The sequence below is a fragment of the Camellia sinensis genome, chromosome 9 (genome assembly GCF_055761805.1).
Source record: "Camellia sinensis isolate YWXY chromosome 9, ASM5576180v1, whole genome shotgun sequence".
Lineage (NCBI taxonomy): Eukaryota > Viridiplantae > Streptophyta > Magnoliopsida > Ericales > Theaceae > Camellia > Camellia sinensis.
This window is the reverse complement of record NC_138969.1, coordinates 62,883,189-62,902,662: the sequence shown is the minus strand read 5'-3', so window position 1 is coordinate 62,902,662 and position 19,474 is coordinate 62,883,189. Positions and strand designations below refer to the sequence as shown.

Here is a 19,474-nt window from a genome sequence, read left to right as displayed (position 1 = left end):
GCCATTTTGTGACAAAGGAAGGACCATTGACTTCAATATTTTTTAACCTAATTCTCTGTCTAATTCTATTGGAGTAAACCGCTCTTCGAAATATGACTGACCTAAAGTGATAATATAAAAAACTACTACGAAGCCGCCGCTATTATTTGAATCTCATCAACTAAAAAGAGAAAAAGAATTTATTAAAAGACAAAAAAAAAAAAGGCTGATTGACCTGAGATTATGTAAATTGAGCTAGGATTGAGCACCATCATTAGGTATGATGTCGCCTTTCAACAAACAGTTAGATGAGAGAAAGGAGTTGTCTCATAGAGCAGTGATCCATCAAAAGAAAAAGAAAAAGAACCACAAAAAAAAAATATTGAAGAAAAAGAAAAAGGAAAAGGAAAAGAAAAAGAAAAAGAAGGAACTAAATATACTTTCATAAAACAAAAAAAAAAATTATTAGGAACCTTATGAAAAGTTATTTTAACACTTCGATCAGATAATTCTGTCTATCTTAATGTTACTTGTTGAGTCTAGTTACTATTTTCAAAAAATTTCTTTTTTAAATATTTGCCTATCTTTTTAGATAACATCATCCCTTTTTTTTTTCAATACTTTTCATGGGTTTTAAAAACATGTAATTTTTTTTTTTTAAAAAAAAAAAAAAGAGCAGAACATTGTGTCAAGAAAGAAAGCTAATCACCTAAACCCATCACAAAGCGGTGGCCTGAAGTCCTAGCCTATGGATACCTACACCAAATCCAAAAACATACAAAACACAGACGTTGACATCTATGAATGTTACTATAGTTAGTTGATAATTACATATACCTACATCTGAAAATGTTTGTCTTCTACCCCTTCTATAAGAAGAGACATTTTTCTACCTACCCTCTGTTTGTTTGAGGAAAAATTATTTTCTTGTATTTTTCAGAGATTTGGTACAACGAAAAAAAGAAAGTAAATAGAAACTATTTTTCATGGTCAATAAAAAAACAAGGTTATTTGAATAAAAAAAAATTTCACTTTTAAAAGGTGAAAATGATTTTCAGATTGAAATCTTACCAATATTACTACACTTTCACTACCATCATCACCTCCACCAACACATCACCATCACCATAGCCACCAACACCTTCATCCCTCCACTAAACAAAGAAAATTTTTTCTCCTAATAAAATTTTTTTAAAAAAAATTTCTTATCGACACAAATGGAGGGTTACACTCGAGTTGATGTTGTGTCTTGGGGTCGTAAAGTATCAATCAAACCATCCAAGTGCTTAAATTTGATTTGCCAAAAAAACAAACCTAAACTAATAAAGATTTATTTTTATATAAAAAAGAAATTAATTTTTTTTTTTTTTGGGAGGAGAAGAAGGGATAAGTGAAAATTGAAACCCCATGAGCATAGGATGGTCCACCATTTGCATGTCATGACCCTCAATTATTCTTTGGTTACCAAATTTTTCTTAAAGAGAGGTCTCGAACTCCACTCTTAAAACAAATTTTTTTACAAAATGTATGAGTGAGCGTGAATTTTAACTCTCCCAATATATTAATTTAACAATTAATCACTGACATTTATTAATAAAAAAAAATAGTATTTTTCCTTGAGCTTTTCTTCTCTCTTTTAATTATTAAAAGCAAATAAAAGAACACTGCTTTTATCATACACAATGATCTTATATATTCCTAATCATCTCACTTCTTACCTACAAGGCTACATCATTTGTCAACCTAATATCAGTTACTTCTTTGGTATTGTATCTCTCTCTCTCTCTCTCTCTCTCTCTCTCTCTCTCTCTCTACACTATTGCAATCTGGGCACAAATTTGAAGGTGAGACTTTTCAAATTGAACCTTCTTTCCAAAAAGAAACCTTTATTTTCTCAAATACTATGGTCCATTTTGACAGCTCAAGTTGAAAAGTCTTGACCTTCAAATTTGTAGAGGGCAATTGTTGAAATAATGGCATTCCAATATTAATAATTAGGATAAATTATACACATAGTCTATGTAATTTACACGATATCTCAATTTAGTTCATGTTGTTTCAATCAGCTTAATTTTGTCTTAATTTAAAGAATTGTGTAATTTTAATCCAATAAATAACGATTGTTAAGTTTGGTGGATGGAAATCAAACTATGTATTAGTTTGGTCCATGTAGTTTACACAATATGTCAATTTGATCCCCGTCAAAATTGAGCAAATTAAAACAAGAAGGACCAAATTGACCCATTGTGTAAACTACAGGGACCAAATTGACACATTGCGTAAATTTTCCGTTTACCAAACTTAACAGTCATCATTTATTAGACTAAAATGACACAATCTGTTAAATTAAAGAATAAAATCGAGCAAATTAAAATAACATAAACTAAATTGACACATCGTATAAACTATAAGGACCATTTACATAATTTACCCTACTAATTACTATTGAAATATCCTCCTTTATTTCAACAGTTAAGACTCGGAAAATTTTCGTCAATATCAATTGCCCCCTCTAATTTTTTTCATGTCGGTTATAAAAAATAAAAAATAAAAAATAATGTTTTATCACTATACGATGATTGTATTATTTGTGTCTATATTATTGTCCTATGAATTGTGGATTATACTATGATAGACATCTGTATTTGTCTTGAAGCCGTCTCCTTTGTCTATATAAGGGAGTCTCATCTCCTAGTGTAACCCAACCCAACCTCATTCGCTCGTAATAAACTTCTTTCTTAATGTGCTTAACAACCCTCTCCTCCATAATTGTACCTCCTTCCTGGTTTGCCTCTCTTGGTACCAAAGCAACAGTAGCATCAGAAACTTTATCACCTTAGAACTATTGTGTGTAACACACTTTTATGCCATTTTTTTATGGTCAAGCAACCATCGCAATGCAATGTGGCACTGACAAAATGAATGGCTAATTATGATTCCATTGCATCCACAACTATGAGACTTTGAATAAAATTTAGTTTGAGAATTAGAATAACCACAGAATAAGAGATTGATTTGGTATACCATAGTATAAGAAAATCAAAGAACTTTGTTAATCCATATAATTCATGATTAACGCTGGTCTCGACAAATTCAATTCATGACCCTTGGTTCTTAGCTAGATGTTAAAAATAAATAAATAAAATCATTAAAAAAAAAAAAAAGCCGTTGCACCACTTGCTCATCACAATATTCTCATTTTTCTGACATTTTTTTTCTTATTTGCCGAACATCCATATTACCATACAATATAGCAGGTCTTACAGATACATATATATACTCCCCCCAAAAAAACACTTGATTGAATTTATGATGACAAACAACAGATAAATTTGTAAGCCTCAAAATTGAATGTTCCCTCTTATTATCTCACAGATTATTTCACTCATAAATCTATATTATCTCCTCTATTTCCTTCTGTTGTCTTTTCCTTTTCTTTTGTTTGAATTTGTATATTCTTGTATAAATGCTATTCAATAAAATTATGGTATACTGGGAAGATGGCACGAGTACCTCAGCTTCCGATGTGAGGCAAGAGCGTGTTGGAGGGCGACATCTACTCTTGCACCTTCCCGAAACAATGAATCATACAATTGACAGACAAACTGAGACAATTCCTCTTCATCATTGTCCCAAAATCCCATCGAGTGCTCCCCGCTTTTCTCAGGTTCGCTATCTTCCCAGTCACTCCCTGGACTGGCAGGCTCTGCCTCCTCGTCTTCCATTTCTTCCTCTCCAATCTCAAACTTCCCGTTCTCCAAAGCATTAAAGTCGCCATACCCATGAAGTGTTGTTAACTGCATTTCTTGGGGTTCAGCAGAAGGGCATACAACAGCTTTTGCACCGGAGTCTATAAGGGCCTTAATTAAAGTCGGGGTAGGCCCATATGTACCAGTGCAGATTATGATCCTGTCCCTCCAAGCTCCAACCTGAGTTTAAAAGAGATACGAGGTATTAGTCACATCAACAGATGGGAGAAAATTTGCAAAATGATAATGAGGATAGTAATGGGTTTGATGGAAATCTTGCAAACAGAGTTACCATGCAAAGAATATTGACCCCAATGAAAAAAATAAAACAAAGAAAAATAAAAATAAAAATCAAGGAGTCTTGATGCCAAGGAAGTGTACAGTTTTAACATCTATCCATTTCATTCCAAATTCTTGGACAATCCACACGAGAAAATGACAAATATTGGTCCGTTCATTATTCCCACTGAACTAGATGAGGCATTTCATAATTACATCCTAGGGGCTTACTTATCATCATCTCAGTAATCATTTGTATTTAATTTATTTTTGTTAGTATGATAAATTGGTAACAGTTTCTTCTATTTCAATGTGGGTTCATTCGCTATACATACATATAATTACATATATATGTCCAGTAACTTGCCAATCTCTCCCACAATTCCACTTGCCAAAAAAAGCTGCAGTAACTTGAGAACGTAAACTACACTGATGTTACAATTTTATGTAAATAGGGCCACTTTCAATAATGGTATCATGGATGAGATGGATTCTAATTATCAATACTGTTGAAATAATTACTCCGCCCCAAGTTTGATTAACTTTGCCCATGATTTTCCATTTAGCTGATTAGGGCATCTCTGACTTTCCTAAGGGTTTGATTCATAAGCCACAGAAGCTGACAGGAAACATCCTCCTCCAGAAGAGTTATATAAGAACTTGATATTATCGAGTACTGTTACAATGCTGATGTCACAACCCCTTGGTAACAAAACAAATATATTGACAGCATATTGTAACTAATGGCTTAGTTTTCAAAAAATTATCCTGTAATTCTAATTTTGGGTCGAAAGCAGTAGTCATGAGTACATCAAATGGCCAACTACACCAACTTATTTCAATCAAGTCACAAAATAATTATCTCGATGCTGAATACAACATATCAGAGAAAAGCCCAAGGTAAGCAATTGTAGATATTTAGCAAATAATATGTTGACTTAATGGATTATAGGAGTAATAAGGATAAATGGAAAATCAAAATTAGGATCCAAAAACTTTACCATCCAACGAACATCATCAGGAGTTAAGTGCATAGAAGGGACTGTTCTACGGAACATAAATGCCCCAATTTCCTGATCATCTTCCATAACCTTTATAAAAAAAATAGAATGTGTAAGTAATTTTGTAGTTCTTAGTTGCTAAAACCAAACAGACCAATCAGGCATGAGCCAAAGAAGCATACTTGTGTTTGGCGTCCAATATACCGGTGGACAATGCATCCAATCTGGAAGTGCGGCCTACATGCTACTAATTCAGCAACAGTTGATATGTTGTTAATGGCTGATGTAAACTTCCTCCGCCTGGCCCTCATCATTGACAGCAAGCTAACTTTTACACTCTGTACAAACTTATCTGCAAGTTCTCCCGGTTCAGCAACCACAAACACATCATTCTGCCAGCTACAGTGTAAGAAAGAGCAAACTTAGAAGCAAGTACAAAGTATGAAAACAACATTGACGAGGAACAAGAGAGGGAAAATTCGACCTTAATATTGAGCCACTTGTGTCATTCTGCAAAGCCAAGTGTACAATTCCAACTTGTGGTGAATTCTGTAATTTCTCATGCAATGATTTGACAGGCAAAGAGAGCTGCCTGGGTACCGGGGGAGACTCGGGTGGTGAAGAAAATGTTTTTCCAGATTGAAGTCCATCCAAGCTTAAAGGTGGAACCAAATCTATTCTACCAATCCTCTGAGGACCAAGATCGGGACTGTATAGAAGTGGGCTTGATGGAAAGCTCCCAGTGAACAGAGGTGATGAAAATGGTGTTGGGACTTTTTTACCAGGTACAGACTTGAAAGTTCCTGATATCCCATTCATAAGAGACAATCTAATTCCATTTTGACTACAGAATGTCTCTAGTGACCGAGCATGATGAAAAACTCTTCCTGAATCAAGACTATGAGAAGCTTCCACAAGTAACACATTACGTCTCCAACCCAAAGAGGGGCTTTTCTCATTTAGCACTACCAAAGACCAAAAATATTCAAGTTCAAATTAACAGAATATCTGAAACCAATAAGAAGCAGCTACAGAGTAATCTGGTACCTATAGCAGCATTTGTAGCCTTGGCATTCAAACACTTTTCATCATGCTGATTCTGCAGCAGTCTTTCACAAACACTCTTGAATGCAGAAGAGTTGTTTTGGATGTACTCCTCTGTTGCAGCCTCTAACTTCAGCCAGACTGTAGGATCAGTCTCATCCATCTCCATACCACACCGTTCATCCACTGAAATACAAATGAATATAGAATGTTAAATAAGGCGGCACTAATTCAACCACTTGGACATGGATATCGCCATTCAGCACTTTCTACATTCATTCTTTGACATAAATGATAAAACGTGAAAATCAGAATCGAAGATAACTGGACTCTTTTTTGAGGTTTCAAACAAATTGAAGAACTTGTTGAACCACATGACTCTAAACCATCAATGATTCCCAAGAAACAAAAATAAATAAATAAATAACCTGGATTGAAACGAAAATAATGTATTTCAGGAAGCATTGGAAGCAATGCACTTAAAGCTTCCTCCACCCGGTCCACTGTGCACGCACTCTCAATCAACACTTGACCAGTATCCAAATAACGCCATCCACCCCTCCGAACCTAAAATAGTGCACAACTCTACATTAACAATGAAAAAGATGTACAAAATTGCATCACAACAAAGAAATCAACTTTTAATACGAAGTGCCTTTTAAGAAATGTGGGCAAGAAGAACCAGATAAATCTGTCCTGTAATTAATATAAGGGTAAATTATAAATACACCCCCTAAGGTTTGCTTAAGAAAAGTGCCTTTTAAGAAATGTGCACACTACACATTCCTTGCAAGATAATTTAATCTTGTTTATACAGCATTTATCTTTTCGCTTAAATTATATTACAAGGAATGTGTAGCGTGCACAAATAAACCACACCAATACAATATTTGTAGCTGAAAATAATTTTGCCAAACAAAAAAGCCAAAAAGCCAAAAATCTAGCTTTTACCCGAGTTCCCAAAATATGCATTTGATTCAGATACGACAAGAAGAAAATTTACAATTTCACCATCAGTTCTACTTTTCTAAACAACCAGATGATCAAGATACATTGAAGAAAAAAAAATCCAGAGAGGATTTTTATATTGTTTATAAAAACATTCAGCAGCAAGAATTCCCAAATTTAAGTAAATGCAAATTCATGCAACATATTAAAACTTTTTGTTGTATTCTTCAAAACTTTGAAAATATTCTGCCAACTTAAAAGGCCTTGTTTGTCATAACCTAAAAAAGTCAAAAAGTCACTATCCCATTTAAGTCACATCTTATTTAAGTCACATCACCTCTCTACCACATCACTTCAAACCCAACCCATACCTAACCCATATTTCATAAAAAGTCAAAAAATGCACTTATTTAAGAACATCCCAAACAATTTAAACATATAAACCAAATTTTTATTTTTATTTTTATAAACAATATATAACTCAGAATCTTTACATACATCTCTACTGAAAATGAAATTCACAGAACTATGGTTACCTTAGTTGGAACTGAACCACATCCAATGGAAACTAAACAGTCAATTTTTGTATCTGGCCATAATAGTTGAGCTTCTTGTATGGAAAATATGGTAGGATTATTTGCTACAAGAGCACCATCTTGCCACCGATACGCATCTGCAGAAAAATGGAAGTCAAAAAATTGTTAGGACAAAGAAGGGGCAGGTAAACACCATACTACAAATCAATGTGAAAGAAACAGTATATCAGAAAACTGAGTAGTCCAAGAAAGAACGGAAAGAGAGTACCATCAGAGAAATCATCAAGATAATATGGAGCTGCTGATGATGCTCTTATAGCTTTCCATATGCGATGCTTACAACTTCCCATAAAAGCACTGTGTTTGTATCCAACCTGAGGACTGGCATTAGTGGTTCCTAGGCCACTAGTTGCTGAACCTTCTGAAACTGCAAAAGGTATCTCTGGTGTGCCAGCAGGGTACTACACTTTGAAACAGAGAAATAATTCATCGAAGCTTCAACAACTAAAGTAACGTCCACTAACAGAATGATAATCTGTCCATGTCAATCAACAAAGGAAATCTTTGTATTAACCTGGTAATTGCGGAATATAAAAGGTTGAGCTGGCGCCATGCTGACCAGAGTTGATACTATAAAAACTTTGGGAATGTTTTTCACTGCCGACTCTATCAAGAGATCACCATCCTCATCAGCACACAGCTCCTTCAGCAATCTCTCAAACTGATCAGCACTGTGCTACAAATCAATAATGACATTTCACTTATTGCAGGGTATAATGCGATACTTTACTTATGAGAGGAAGAAAACTTGGATAACTATTTCATTCCATGTCCTCAAATATGTCTTACACTAACAGTCCCCAAAGTATGCACTTTAGTCCTCACAATCTTTTGATTTTGTCAATTTGATTGCCTAAATAAAACTACAAAAAAGTGCATTAAAATGGACCTTGTAGGTATTACGAATGTATGGTGGTCAGTTGTGAACCTCTTGGAAGATGGTGGGCACTTCAATGGGTAGAGATTGCCGGACAAGATAACCAAGGAAGCTTTAGAGAGAGAGAAAAGGAAGCAGTAAGAGACCTCAGTCACTGGAGCTATGGAAAATGATAAGCCTAGATTATGATTGTGTTCTATGTGCATGGATACTCCCTTTTATAGGTTCCAAGACTGTTGGAGGACAATTCATCTATTGACAGGTGGCCAGCTCTCCTTGGTTCGATAGAGCGGAGGTATCAGGCCTATCGCTACATCCTATAATTCAGACCTTGAAGGTTGTACCATGGGAGCCACAGATATAGGTGTAATATCTCAAAGGGTGTATCATGACATGGTGTAGGTTGTAGGTTGTAGGTGTGATACCTCTCCAAATTTGTCAGGTATTGGGTAAATGTCCCTCTTCTAAGATTAGGCAATGTAGAATTGTCTTCCCTTGGAGACCCAGCTAAGAAACCTTAGGAACCCATGATCCTAGCCTCCAATCCACAATCTTCCAATGATCCCGAGCAGTGGATGCATATTTTTGTAACAAACCCATGCCTCAGGCTCTTCATATGACTAAATCACTTGGTGCTCTGGCCTACTGGGGCAGCGAGCACACTAGCGCCACGAGCGCGCTAGTGAGTTGAGCAACCATATTTGGTGGTTTATGTTCCCCTTTCAGGCAATACAACGCCAATTAGTCTTCTTAGGGACATTGTGGTGCCTCAGGAAAACTAACAAGTGGAGATGATGACACCGAGACGGCAATGACATGGCACAAATGGGACTCATCACATAACAAGTATGGTATAGGTACACCCACAGTCCCCAACACTCACACCATCTAAATTAATTAATGAAATCGGGGTATTTTCGGAACTTTAGAAAGAAAAAAAAAATTAACAAAATTAACATATTGGGACCAAATTTGTTAATCCCATACCGGACAAAGTACCATTTTTTCAATTGGTACGGTATGTACTGGTACCGGTATATTTCCGGGTACCGTTTTGGATTTATAGTAAAAATATTATATATGTAATAAAAATATTATGAGACGAAGTGTTGGGCAACCAAGAAACAACATGTAGATAAGATGAATGTGGCTGAGATGAGTATGCTAAGGTGGATGTGTGGTAAGATTAGACAAGACAGAATTAGGAATGAATGTATTCAGGAATGGATCGAAGTAGCACCGATAGAACATAAGTTGAGAGAAAATCGATTGAGATGGTTGGGCCATATTCAACGGAGACCAACGGACACAGTAGTGAAGAGATGCGATACAGTGGCGGTAGATGGTAGTATTAGGAGACCGGATAGGCCTAGATTAAACACTGGCTAGTGTTGTAAATAGAGATATAGATCTACTTAATTTGACTAATGATATGGCCTTTGATAGAGCCGCGTGGAGAAGAATAATTCATATAGCCGACCCCATTTGATGGGACTTAAAGCTTGGCTTGGTTGGTTGGTTGGTATGTATTAAAAATATTGTCTAGTAGAAAATAATTTAAACATATATTAAGCATATAATTTAAGTATTCAAGGTTGTATTGCTTTGTTTTCTTAGGATAACAATTTATATCATATAATATATTTGACATGATATATAAATACTAGCGTATGCCTGTATCTGAAGGCACGGTATATGTTAAAATTCAATGTATAAAGAGAAATAGAGAGAGAATAAATTGTATGTATTATGATTGATATTGATATTGTTATATTATTACAAATGGTGAGGGGCTCCTTATATAGGAGATGTAGTGGAGTAGGTGGTAGTAGGTGGTAGTGGTAGGTGTGTAGTAGGTGGTAGTAGGTGGTGGTAGGTGTAGTAGGTGAAGTAGGTGATGGTAGGTTTTAACAGCCCCCCGCAAACTCAAGGGGGATAGGAACTAACCAACTTGAGTTTGGAGAGAGTAACAAAACAAGAAAATAATCTGAAAAATAAAAAATGGATAGGAGACACTGTATGGTCGTGTCAGACCGTTGTAGAAGACTGTATGGTTATGGCAGACCGATGTAGAAGACACTGGCTCGTGTCGGACCGATGTAGAAGACAGTTTATGGGGTCATGTCGGACCGTTGTAGCAGACAATGTTGTGATAGTTGTTGTGATAGTTTACGGAGTCTTGCTGGACCCTTGTAGAAACTAACCGGAATCAATGTCGGGACAGTTTACAGAGTCTTGTCGAACCCATGAAGGAGCTAACCGGAATCAATGTCGGGACAGTTTACAGAGTCTTATCGGACCCCTAAAAAGTCGCACCCTCAAAAGGCGTGCCCAATTTTTCAAAAGGCGTGCCATCAAAAGGCGTGCCATCAAAAGGCGTGCCCAATCCATAAAAAAGGCGTGCCATCAAAAGACGCGCCCATGTTGTCGTCGAGCGCCGAGCGGCGCATGATGCGCGTGTCTGCCTTGGCTATTTAACCAAGGTTGAGGCGGAGGCTGTGCAAACCAGTCTGAAACTGCCGAACATTTGCATTCTGAAATACTCTGTAAACACTTTGTAACCAATCCTTCTCTGAAAGTACCAGTCGAAAATCGCTGCTTCGTTGAAACGCTCAGCAACCCAAAAACATGGCCTCTTCTTCCCGTTCAGCTACCCAGAACATGGCCTCTTCTTCCCGTGGTCTGCTCACTCTCTTTCCCGACCTCAACGAGTCCACAAGAAAGATAACCGGTGCGGTTGCCCGTGAACCTCAACCAAGCACCTCTAGTTTTGCTCCGTTGAACTTTCCGATGCGGTCTGTGGAGCAAAAAATGACGGTGCAAACTGATATTGAGGCCAATCAGTATACACTGAAGTCATGTGTAGAGACCATGACTGCGGTCACAAACTTGTCGCACCGGCTTCAGAGTAGGACAAATGAGGTGCAGCAGTTAAACGCCCAACTGGCTTTGCTCCAGCGCATGTATAAGGATGCGCGAGCAGAGATATGTGTGCTAAAAGCGGAAAACAAGGAGCTGAAGCGGAAGGCCACCGTGATGTTCCGATTTGGAGATCCGCCATATGCTGCAATGGAGGAGCAGCGGGGAGTGAACGTGCTCGGTGGCGTGGGAAACACGGAGGCAACACCGTCAAGGGTCGCGCAGGACGGAGGCAAGAAGAAGAGACCGGCGACAGAGTAGAGAAGAAAAATCCCGCCAGCGAATGTGGTTGTTTTGTTTGTTTTTTTTGTTTTTTTTTTTGTGTAAAATTCTGATCGGGGTTGATCCCCGACATGAAGAAATGACAAGTTTGTGGAATGGTTTTGGTGTTATTTTGTGTTGTTTTGTTTAATAAAAATAAAATAAAATAAAAAATAGAGAAAAAAAATATATATTTTTGGATGGGTTATTTGAAAAAGATCGGTGTGAGGTGGATGACGAAGGGAACATGGATGTTTCAAAATAAAGTTGGGGGTAGTGCCCTGCAAAAGATATATTATTATAGAGTGGATATTTGAAAGAGATTAAAAATGGTTTTGAGAAAATAAATAAAAATAATTGATTTTGAAATCAAACGGAGGAGAGAGAGGGGACAAGCCCATGTGATAAAGTGGAGAGAGAGGGTGTTGGGTTTGGAAAGAAATAGATAAAAAATGGAGCATCTCTGCTGTGCTACCCCATCATCAGTCTCACATAATAAAGGAGGAGAGAGAAAGTGGGTATTGAAATTGGGGGAAGTGAGACCAACTAAGGTTTATAATAATGAAAATAAAAGTTGGGCGGTGGATCGGTGTGATTAAAAAAGAAAAGGAAGGAGGATTGGTATCCGTGTAGGTTTATCAAAGACAGCGGTGGCAGATAGCTTCATCCCCCTTGGTGCACCACCACAACTCTCTCTCAGATATTCATTTACATATATCATCATGGCTCCAGCAGCAGCAACAGCATCTGCAGATTCTGTAAAGCCTAGAGATGTTTGTATTGTGGGTGTTGCACGTACACCAATGGGTAGATTTCTTGGTTCTCTTTCATCTTTACCAGCCACTAAGCTCGGATCTATAGCTATTGGCAGTGCTCTTAAAAGGGCTCATGTTGATCCGTCACTTGTCCAAGAAGTTTTCTTTGGGAACGTCCTCAGTGCCAATTTGGGGCAGGCTCCGGCTAGGCAAGCGGCATTAGGTGCAGGAATACCTAATTCAGTGGTTTGTACCACCATTAACAAAGTTTGTGCATCAGGGATGAAAGCAACTATGCTTGCAGCACAGAGTATCCAGTTGGGCATCAATGATGTTGTTGTAGCTGGCGGCATGGAAAGCATGTCCAATGTCCCTAAATACCTAGCGGAAGCAAGGAAGGGATCTCGACTTGGACATGATTCTCTTGTTGATGGTATGTTGAAAGATGGATTGTGGGATGTTTATAACGATTATGGAATGGGAGTTTGTGCTGAATTATGTGCAGAACAACATAAAGTAACAAGAGAAGAGCAGGATGATTATGCCGTTCAGTAGTGGGTCCACCAGCATTCCTCTCAAGGCCACCAGGACTCGTTACTTCATATGTGGTGTCGTTGGTCACTGTGGCAGTGGCATGAAGCTGATCGAGACGGTGGTGGGTTTGGGTTGACAGGGTGAGTCAAGGACAGCGACTCGAAGGAGTTGGGCATGAAGGTGGTGGACTCGAAGAAATTTCAAGGTATGTGTAGAGAGAGAGTTGTGGTGGTGCACCAAGGGGGCGACTTAGGGAGTGCGCCATGAGCGACTTATACATGATACTGTGTATAACCCCCCCTCAAACTCAAATAGGTGTGAAGATAGAAACCTATTTGAGGTTGAAACAAAGGGATTGATAAAGCGGACCAGGTTAAGGTCCGGCGGGCGGCCAAGGCGAGGTTGCCGCCCGCCGGTGAAGCGAAAAATACTAAGTGCTTAACCTTGCTCTGATACTATGTTAAAATTCAATGTATAAAGAGAAATAGAGAGAGAATAAATTGTATGTATTATGATTGATATTGATATTGTTATATTATTACAAATGGTGAGGGGCTTCTTATATAGGAGATGTAGTGGAGTAGGTGGTAGTAGGTGGTAGTGGTAGGTGTGTAGTAGGTGGTAGTAGGTGGTGGTAGGTGTAGTAGGTGGAGTAGGTGATGGTAGGTTTTAACAGTATAAATAATGTTAGGATTATAATATAATTGTAATCCCAATACTATTTAAATTTATTTTTTAATTTGATAAATTCACAAATTTATTATAAAATTTTGGAGTTCTTACAAAACTCCCAACGAAAACTCACTTTTGCTTATACAATATATAGCTAGATAGATAGATGTGCCTGGCATACATACAATAATGCTTTTGCTTATATAATTATATAGAAATTGTATGTATGCTCGTATTGTCCTAGTGTATTACGGGCATACATATATTGTATGGAAATATGCGTAAAATATATTAAACAAAAAGGAGAAAATAAAAGAATAAACAAATAGAGAGAAAAACAAAAATGGGCGAAAATAAAAAAAATAAAAAGAAAAAAGAGAGGAAGATGGGATCATTGGATCATGGAATGATGGGTGAGAAAAGAAAAAAGAAAAAAGAAAAAAGAAAGAGAGAGAAGCGGGAAAGTAGAAAATGTACATGTAGGACATTTTTTGAAAAATATATCTCAAACAATTATTTTATAATTTAAACAGATTTGAGCCATTCAAATGTCCTAATAGGACAAAAATATGTTGAAGATTCAAAAATCGTCCTGCTTTATTATATAGATATAACATAAAACAAAAAAAATCACAAATTCACTTTGCTTGGGTACTGTTCAACTCCGCCGGAATTATATTTTCTGGCTAGTATTGTCGGGTATTTACAGAATTGGCCAGTACTCAACGAGAAATTAACCAGAACAGTATTGGCTTATTTGTACTCCATTTTTTTCTCTAGTATGGTACATACCGGCCAGTACGGTGCGGAATTGACAACTATGATTGGGACCAAAATGCAACAAAGTGTATGCTTTGGGACTAAAATGCCACAAAGTGATACTTTGGGGACCATGTGTATTTGGTACTTTTGGTTTCTTGAGTCTTCATGTAAAATTACAAAAATACTCCATTTTCAGTTAATCAATTTGGAAGGTGTGAGGACTGTGGACCATTTCCACTCAAATTTAGTGGTTTGAGAACTAAATTAACAAAATTAAAAGATTGGGGACTGAAGTGCAACAAACACATTCATCAGGGACCATTGGTTAATTAGTCCAAGAGAAGTAATTAAAATAAAAGAACGAAAAAACAAAAACACAACACCACCCATGTTAACAAATAAAGTTTCTTCAGCAAATGTAAATCATATCTGCTTACACATTAAAAACTTTTTATAATAGCATAGTAAATTTTGTAAAAGATACATTTTTTTCAGAGAAATTAAATTTTTATACTTTAACAGCAAAATTATCCTGAATTTCCAGAAATTGACATCCATGAAAGAATTCAAAAATAACAAAATAGGGAAAGAAAAGATTTTCATACTTTAGATCCATGTACAACAACTCTAAAATTTTGCGATGAGCTTTTGTAAAGCTGGTCCAACTTCTCTCTCCAAGTTGCTGCTTCGTTATCCTTCGGCACAGGGTCAGCAAAGACAAGTTTTCCTGAAGAGTTACATCAGCAAAAAGAAATGAAATTACTGAAGAAATCATAAAAAATTTGAAATGCTCATCCCTAGTGCAGCATACCCACCGAGATTTTTGTATATTTCTTCACATTTTTCCAGGGACATTAGTTTGATTGCAAGAGCAACAGCAAGCATACCACCCGTTGATGTGCCACATATAAGGTCAAAGACCTCATGTATCTGTTTCCCAGTTCCTTTCTCGATTTCTTTTAACATCTGTACAGTTGCCATACCTTTCATACCACCCCCATCCATCGAAAGTATACGCAATCCTTGCCTTGGAACAGGTCTCCCTCTAATGGCGCGCCGCAGAATCTCATTCTCTCCTGTTGTGGCATAAGATAGGCCTTATCAGGTTAGGGCAAAATGAAAGTCTAGATGCAGAAATTAACAGATATAGGAACAAACCAAGAATTGCCAAAGCACGAGCAGCAGCTTTATTGACACGTGGCTCAGATGCAACTGTCAGCCGTAAAAGAAGTTCCCGCAAACTTTCAGAAGTAGCAAGTGTACGACGGTTCTCCAAGCAAAAGGCTAGATTTCCAACTGCTACTAAAGCTAACCTTTGGACCTAATGAAAGATAAACCGTCATATTAAATGACCAAGCAACATGACGGCAAGCAACAGAAACAAGAAAATAAATTTTAACTTCGAAGTAAGTGGACTTGCAAGTTGTTGACGGCAAGCAACAGAAACAAGAAAATAATGATTTTAACTTCGAAGTCAGTGGACTTGCCTCTGGGTTTTTATGGGCACATAACAATTTCAATGATTTCAGTAAATCCTTGGTCAACATCTTTTGAGCCACAGTATCAGATGCAAAAGCCAAGTTGACAACAACTTGCAACATAGAAATTAGTTCTTCAGGGCCAACGGATTTCAACACAATCCCAATTGGTTGCATGATGTCTGATTTCATCAACTGCATTGCCACAGAAACATCAGCAGCAAGAGATGAAAGAGCCGAGCATGCTTGTTCAACCTGAGAAAAAGAAGAGAAATTTAGACGAAGTGCTGAACAGAAATTAAGAGAGCAGGATATCCAGCTGATAAAACTACAATCAGCTGACTTACCACATGGCGATTATCACTACTTATCATACTTATGAGCTGCCGGACAGCATTCTCGTCTTTGCCAACAAATACACGGTTTCCTTGGTCTTGGATTATCTTCGCAAGAGCAGATGCTATGAGTGGGTGATGGCAAGAAGAAAAACGAAATATAAGAGAGAAGAAGGCGCTCAGTTTGTGTCGAGATGCACCAAAGTAAGAACTGTTCTCCATCTGCCATGACCCCATATGTCAATAAAAACGTATTTTAATTTGACAGACCTAAAGTGGTCTATAAATTTTACAAGCATTTCAGCATCCTTCGATACCTCTATCTGCACATTCACTGATCTTAGATTTTCATCAGCTACTATTCTGATGTTCGCCAGAGACAAGTGGCGAAGTTTGTGTAATGGCAAAATTTCAGGAAGGAATTCAAGGGGATTACCAAACAGTCTAAGAACACGTAACTCGGACATAGCCCTGCAATTAAACTGAAGACAAATATTAGACCTAGAGAAAATAGGAGATACTAAAAAGTTCACTAAAAAATAAAATACATAGGCTAATCAAGGTCATTAATTGCTCATGAAATGACCTGAAATCAAGAAGAGGTCGGACAAGCTTGTTGTGCTCCAATGATAATTCCTCGAGTCCAATGCATTGTCTCAATTCAACTGATTACAGTTTCCAGCAAAGACAAGCAAAAGGAATAAGTAATACACATGCCCTAGACCTCCAGACTTAGAGGGTTTTTTTTTCTTTCTTTTTCTTTGGTTCATTTTATTGGACCATAAACAAATATATATGTGGGTGTAAAATAAAAGGACAATGCCATTAAAAAAACACACACAACTGTAAGCTTACCAGGTACTGAAACCAGCATATTGTTGTCAACCCTGAGAACTTTTAACTTTTTCAGATTGCCTAGCTCAGATGGCAAAACTGAAAGCTTGTTGTTATCAAGGTATAGCTTCTCAAGAAGTGGCAGCTGAGTTAACTCTACTGGCAATACCTGACAAGTGTGCAGTAATCAACTATAAAAAGGTTATTCCAATTGATAGCATACCTCAAAGGAAATACATTTTTAAATTTCTCAAGAATTGGACTAGTAGCATTTCTTCATTGACCTCTCATTTATTTTAAACTTCATCACAATTTCCCCTGACTAGATGTCATTAAAACCCCACTACAAGCCATGGTTTGAAATTCAACCCATTGTTGCTTCCCTTTCAGAATAGCTAGACTTGCTCTCTTTCCACTTAACCAACTTAATGTCAACAACCACCAAAAGTTCAGATTAAAGACTGCAAAAGTCATTTTTAAGAGGTTATTCCTTGTTGATTAACTTAATTGAAAATCTACATAATTGAGTGTGATATAAACAACATCACAGCTTAGGCATCCATTCAAATCATAATAGGAACAGAAACTACTAAAAAAAATCATTCTCTTTTTTTGGCGTTCACAAGAACAAATAAGCATAAACTTTCACATCAAATCAAGAAAAACTGAAATTTTATCACTCGGATATTTCGAAATGAACCAAATCAATAATTTCAAATCTAAGTATTTTCAGTGTTCAGTATATCTTAAATGAAGTGAAATAAGATGCATAAAGAAAAAATAACAATAATAAATAAATAAAAAAGCATAGCACCAATTTTTATCTAATACTGAATTCTTTAGTGGGATTGAATAATATTTAAACTTATTTTATATTTTTTCTGTTCATATCAAGCCTTCAACTTTATGCAATATTCAGTTTCCTATTTCACTCTGATGGATTCATTTTTTACTCATTAGGGTAAATGAAAAATTCCAGATATAGTTTTCTTCTAAAATTAGACATCTGCTCTCAAACTTGAACTCAGATCTGTTCTCTCAAGCCGAGCATTACCCAGTTTCTCTCATTCTCAAAATTACCACTAAACCAAGCCAAACCCAACAATTTAAGCTTCAATTTTATTTTTTCTTCAAATAGAAACACCAACCGTTATCACATTCAAAATCTTGATTTTCTTTGGTTTCCTGAACAAAACAGAAAGAAATCCAATATAAAAACAAGTCATAGAATTCAAAGAAAAAACTCACCGACAATCCACAACCATTGAGGTTTACCACAACAACACTCATCCAATGATTAGCAAAACCCACCACCCCATCTCCACCACTCCCAGACAAAGAAGTCCCTGCCGCTGCCCCCGGCGGCACAAAATTTGACTTCAACAGCCTCGTAAGCACTCCAATTCCTTCACTCTGCTGCCCAGAACCCCCAACCCTCATCAACCTCACTGCCCTAAGCGGCTCTCTCCGCTTCAAAACCTTCATATCCACACCCACATTGCCTTCAACCTCCTTCCCCGCCTTCAATTCCACGACCACCGAGTCCTGAGGCATTGGCAGAGCTACCATTATCTGCGATTGCAGCCTCAAAGCCACCTGATCTTCATCATCACCAGCCGTCCAATCAAGATCGATCCTAAACCCTAATTCTTGATCTTGGGGTGCCGGTGCCGATGTCGATGCTGATGCAGCGGATTCCGATTCCGATGAGGACCTTGATGATGATGATGATGATGAAGAAGGGCTGTGATCGTCCAGGGTTTCTTCGGAACCATAGTTAAAAGTCAAATGAAAAACCTCTGAAGGTCGCTTCCAACCAAGTCCCCAAGACATGGTTAGGGTTTTGCTACAATGACGATCTCATCAAACATCGAATTGAATTGAGAAATGTAATTCACTATTTTTTTTTAAATCAAAATTTAGGGTTTCAGAGAGAGAAAGTGAGATTTGTAGAGAGAGAAAGTGAAACCGAACTACTATTATATTATCTATATATATGCACATGTTATCGTTACTTGTATATATATATATAATATCTTGTATATATATATATAGTATATATGCATATCTGTAATTGCTGGGGTTTAAAGGAAGAAGACAATAAATACGACGGCGTTCCGGAGAGAAAATCGATGCGACTTCTTACCTATATACGCGACGTCGTATTAATGTGGCAGTTGCCGACAGTTTCTAAAATTCAATTTTTTTTTTTTTTTTTTTTTTTTTTTGTATATCTTTAAATATTTTTTGCTATTAAAAACTAAAAGAAAAATTACAATGCAGTTCACTTTTCAAAAAATAATTACATATTTATTAATGTTTATAAATTTTATCACTGATTTATAATTACATCTCCAATGGTTCATCAAACTTGACATCAGATTTGAATTTTGGCGAAAAAGTTACTTTTTGGTGCTCCAACGGTTTCAGCAGATTGGTATCAAAATGAAA

The 19,474-nt window shown here is 36.9% G+C and overlaps 2 protein-coding genes across 2 annotated transcripts; one reads left to right on the top strand and one right to left on the bottom strand.

Moving 5' to 3' along the window:
* Window positions 1–3,160: 3,160 nt before the first annotated feature.
* On the bottom strand, window positions 3,161–19,199 carry LOC114263568 (phospholipase A I). Its single transcript, XM_082886887.1, has 18 exons — window positions 18,272–19,199; window positions 17,045–17,192; window positions 16,776–16,854; window positions 16,507–16,660; window positions 16,202–16,411; window positions 15,864–16,109; window positions 15,535–15,697; window positions 15,192–15,452; window positions 14,982–15,103; window positions 8,111–8,272; window positions 7,805–7,997; window positions 7,537–7,673; window positions 6,481–6,619; window positions 6,056–6,238; window positions 5,493–5,973; window positions 5,191–5,407; window positions 5,009–5,098; window positions 3,161–3,908 (listed from the first exon to the last, which is right to left on the bottom strand). Exons 1-18 carry the CDS (start codon window positions 18,854–18,856, stop codon window positions 3,462–3,464), a joined length of 4,017 nt encoding a protein of 1,338 aa, XP_082743013.1. The 5' UTR covers window positions 18,857–19,199; the 3' UTR covers window positions 3,161–3,461.
* On the top strand, window positions 12,345–12,978 carry LOC114263578 (acetyl-CoA acetyltransferase 2). Its single transcript, XM_028204141.2, has one exon. It carries the CDS (start codon window positions 12,376–12,378, stop codon window positions 12,961–12,963), a length of 588 nt encoding a protein of 195 aa, XP_028059942.2. The 5' UTR covers window positions 12,345–12,375; the 3' UTR covers window positions 12,964–12,978.
* Window positions 19,200–19,474: the final 275 nt, after the last annotated feature.

Coding starts and splice junctions, on each gene's coding strand:
- LOC114263578 (XM_028204141.2), top strand. CDS start 12,376: ATGGCTCCAGCAGCAGCAACAGCATCTGCAGATTCTGTAAAGCCTAGA.
- LOC114263568 (XM_082886887.1), bottom strand. CDS start 18,856: ATGTCTTGGGGACTTGGTTGGAAGCGACCTTCAGAGGTTTTTCATTTG. Junction 8,273..14,981: donor TTGTTGTACATGGATCTAAA/GTATGAAAATCT, acceptor ATTGATTTGTAG/CACAGTGCTGATCAGTTTGA. Junction 6,239..6,480: donor TTATTTTCGTTTCAATCCAG/GTTATTTATTTA, acceptor TTTGTATTTCAG/TGGATGAACGGTGTGGTATG.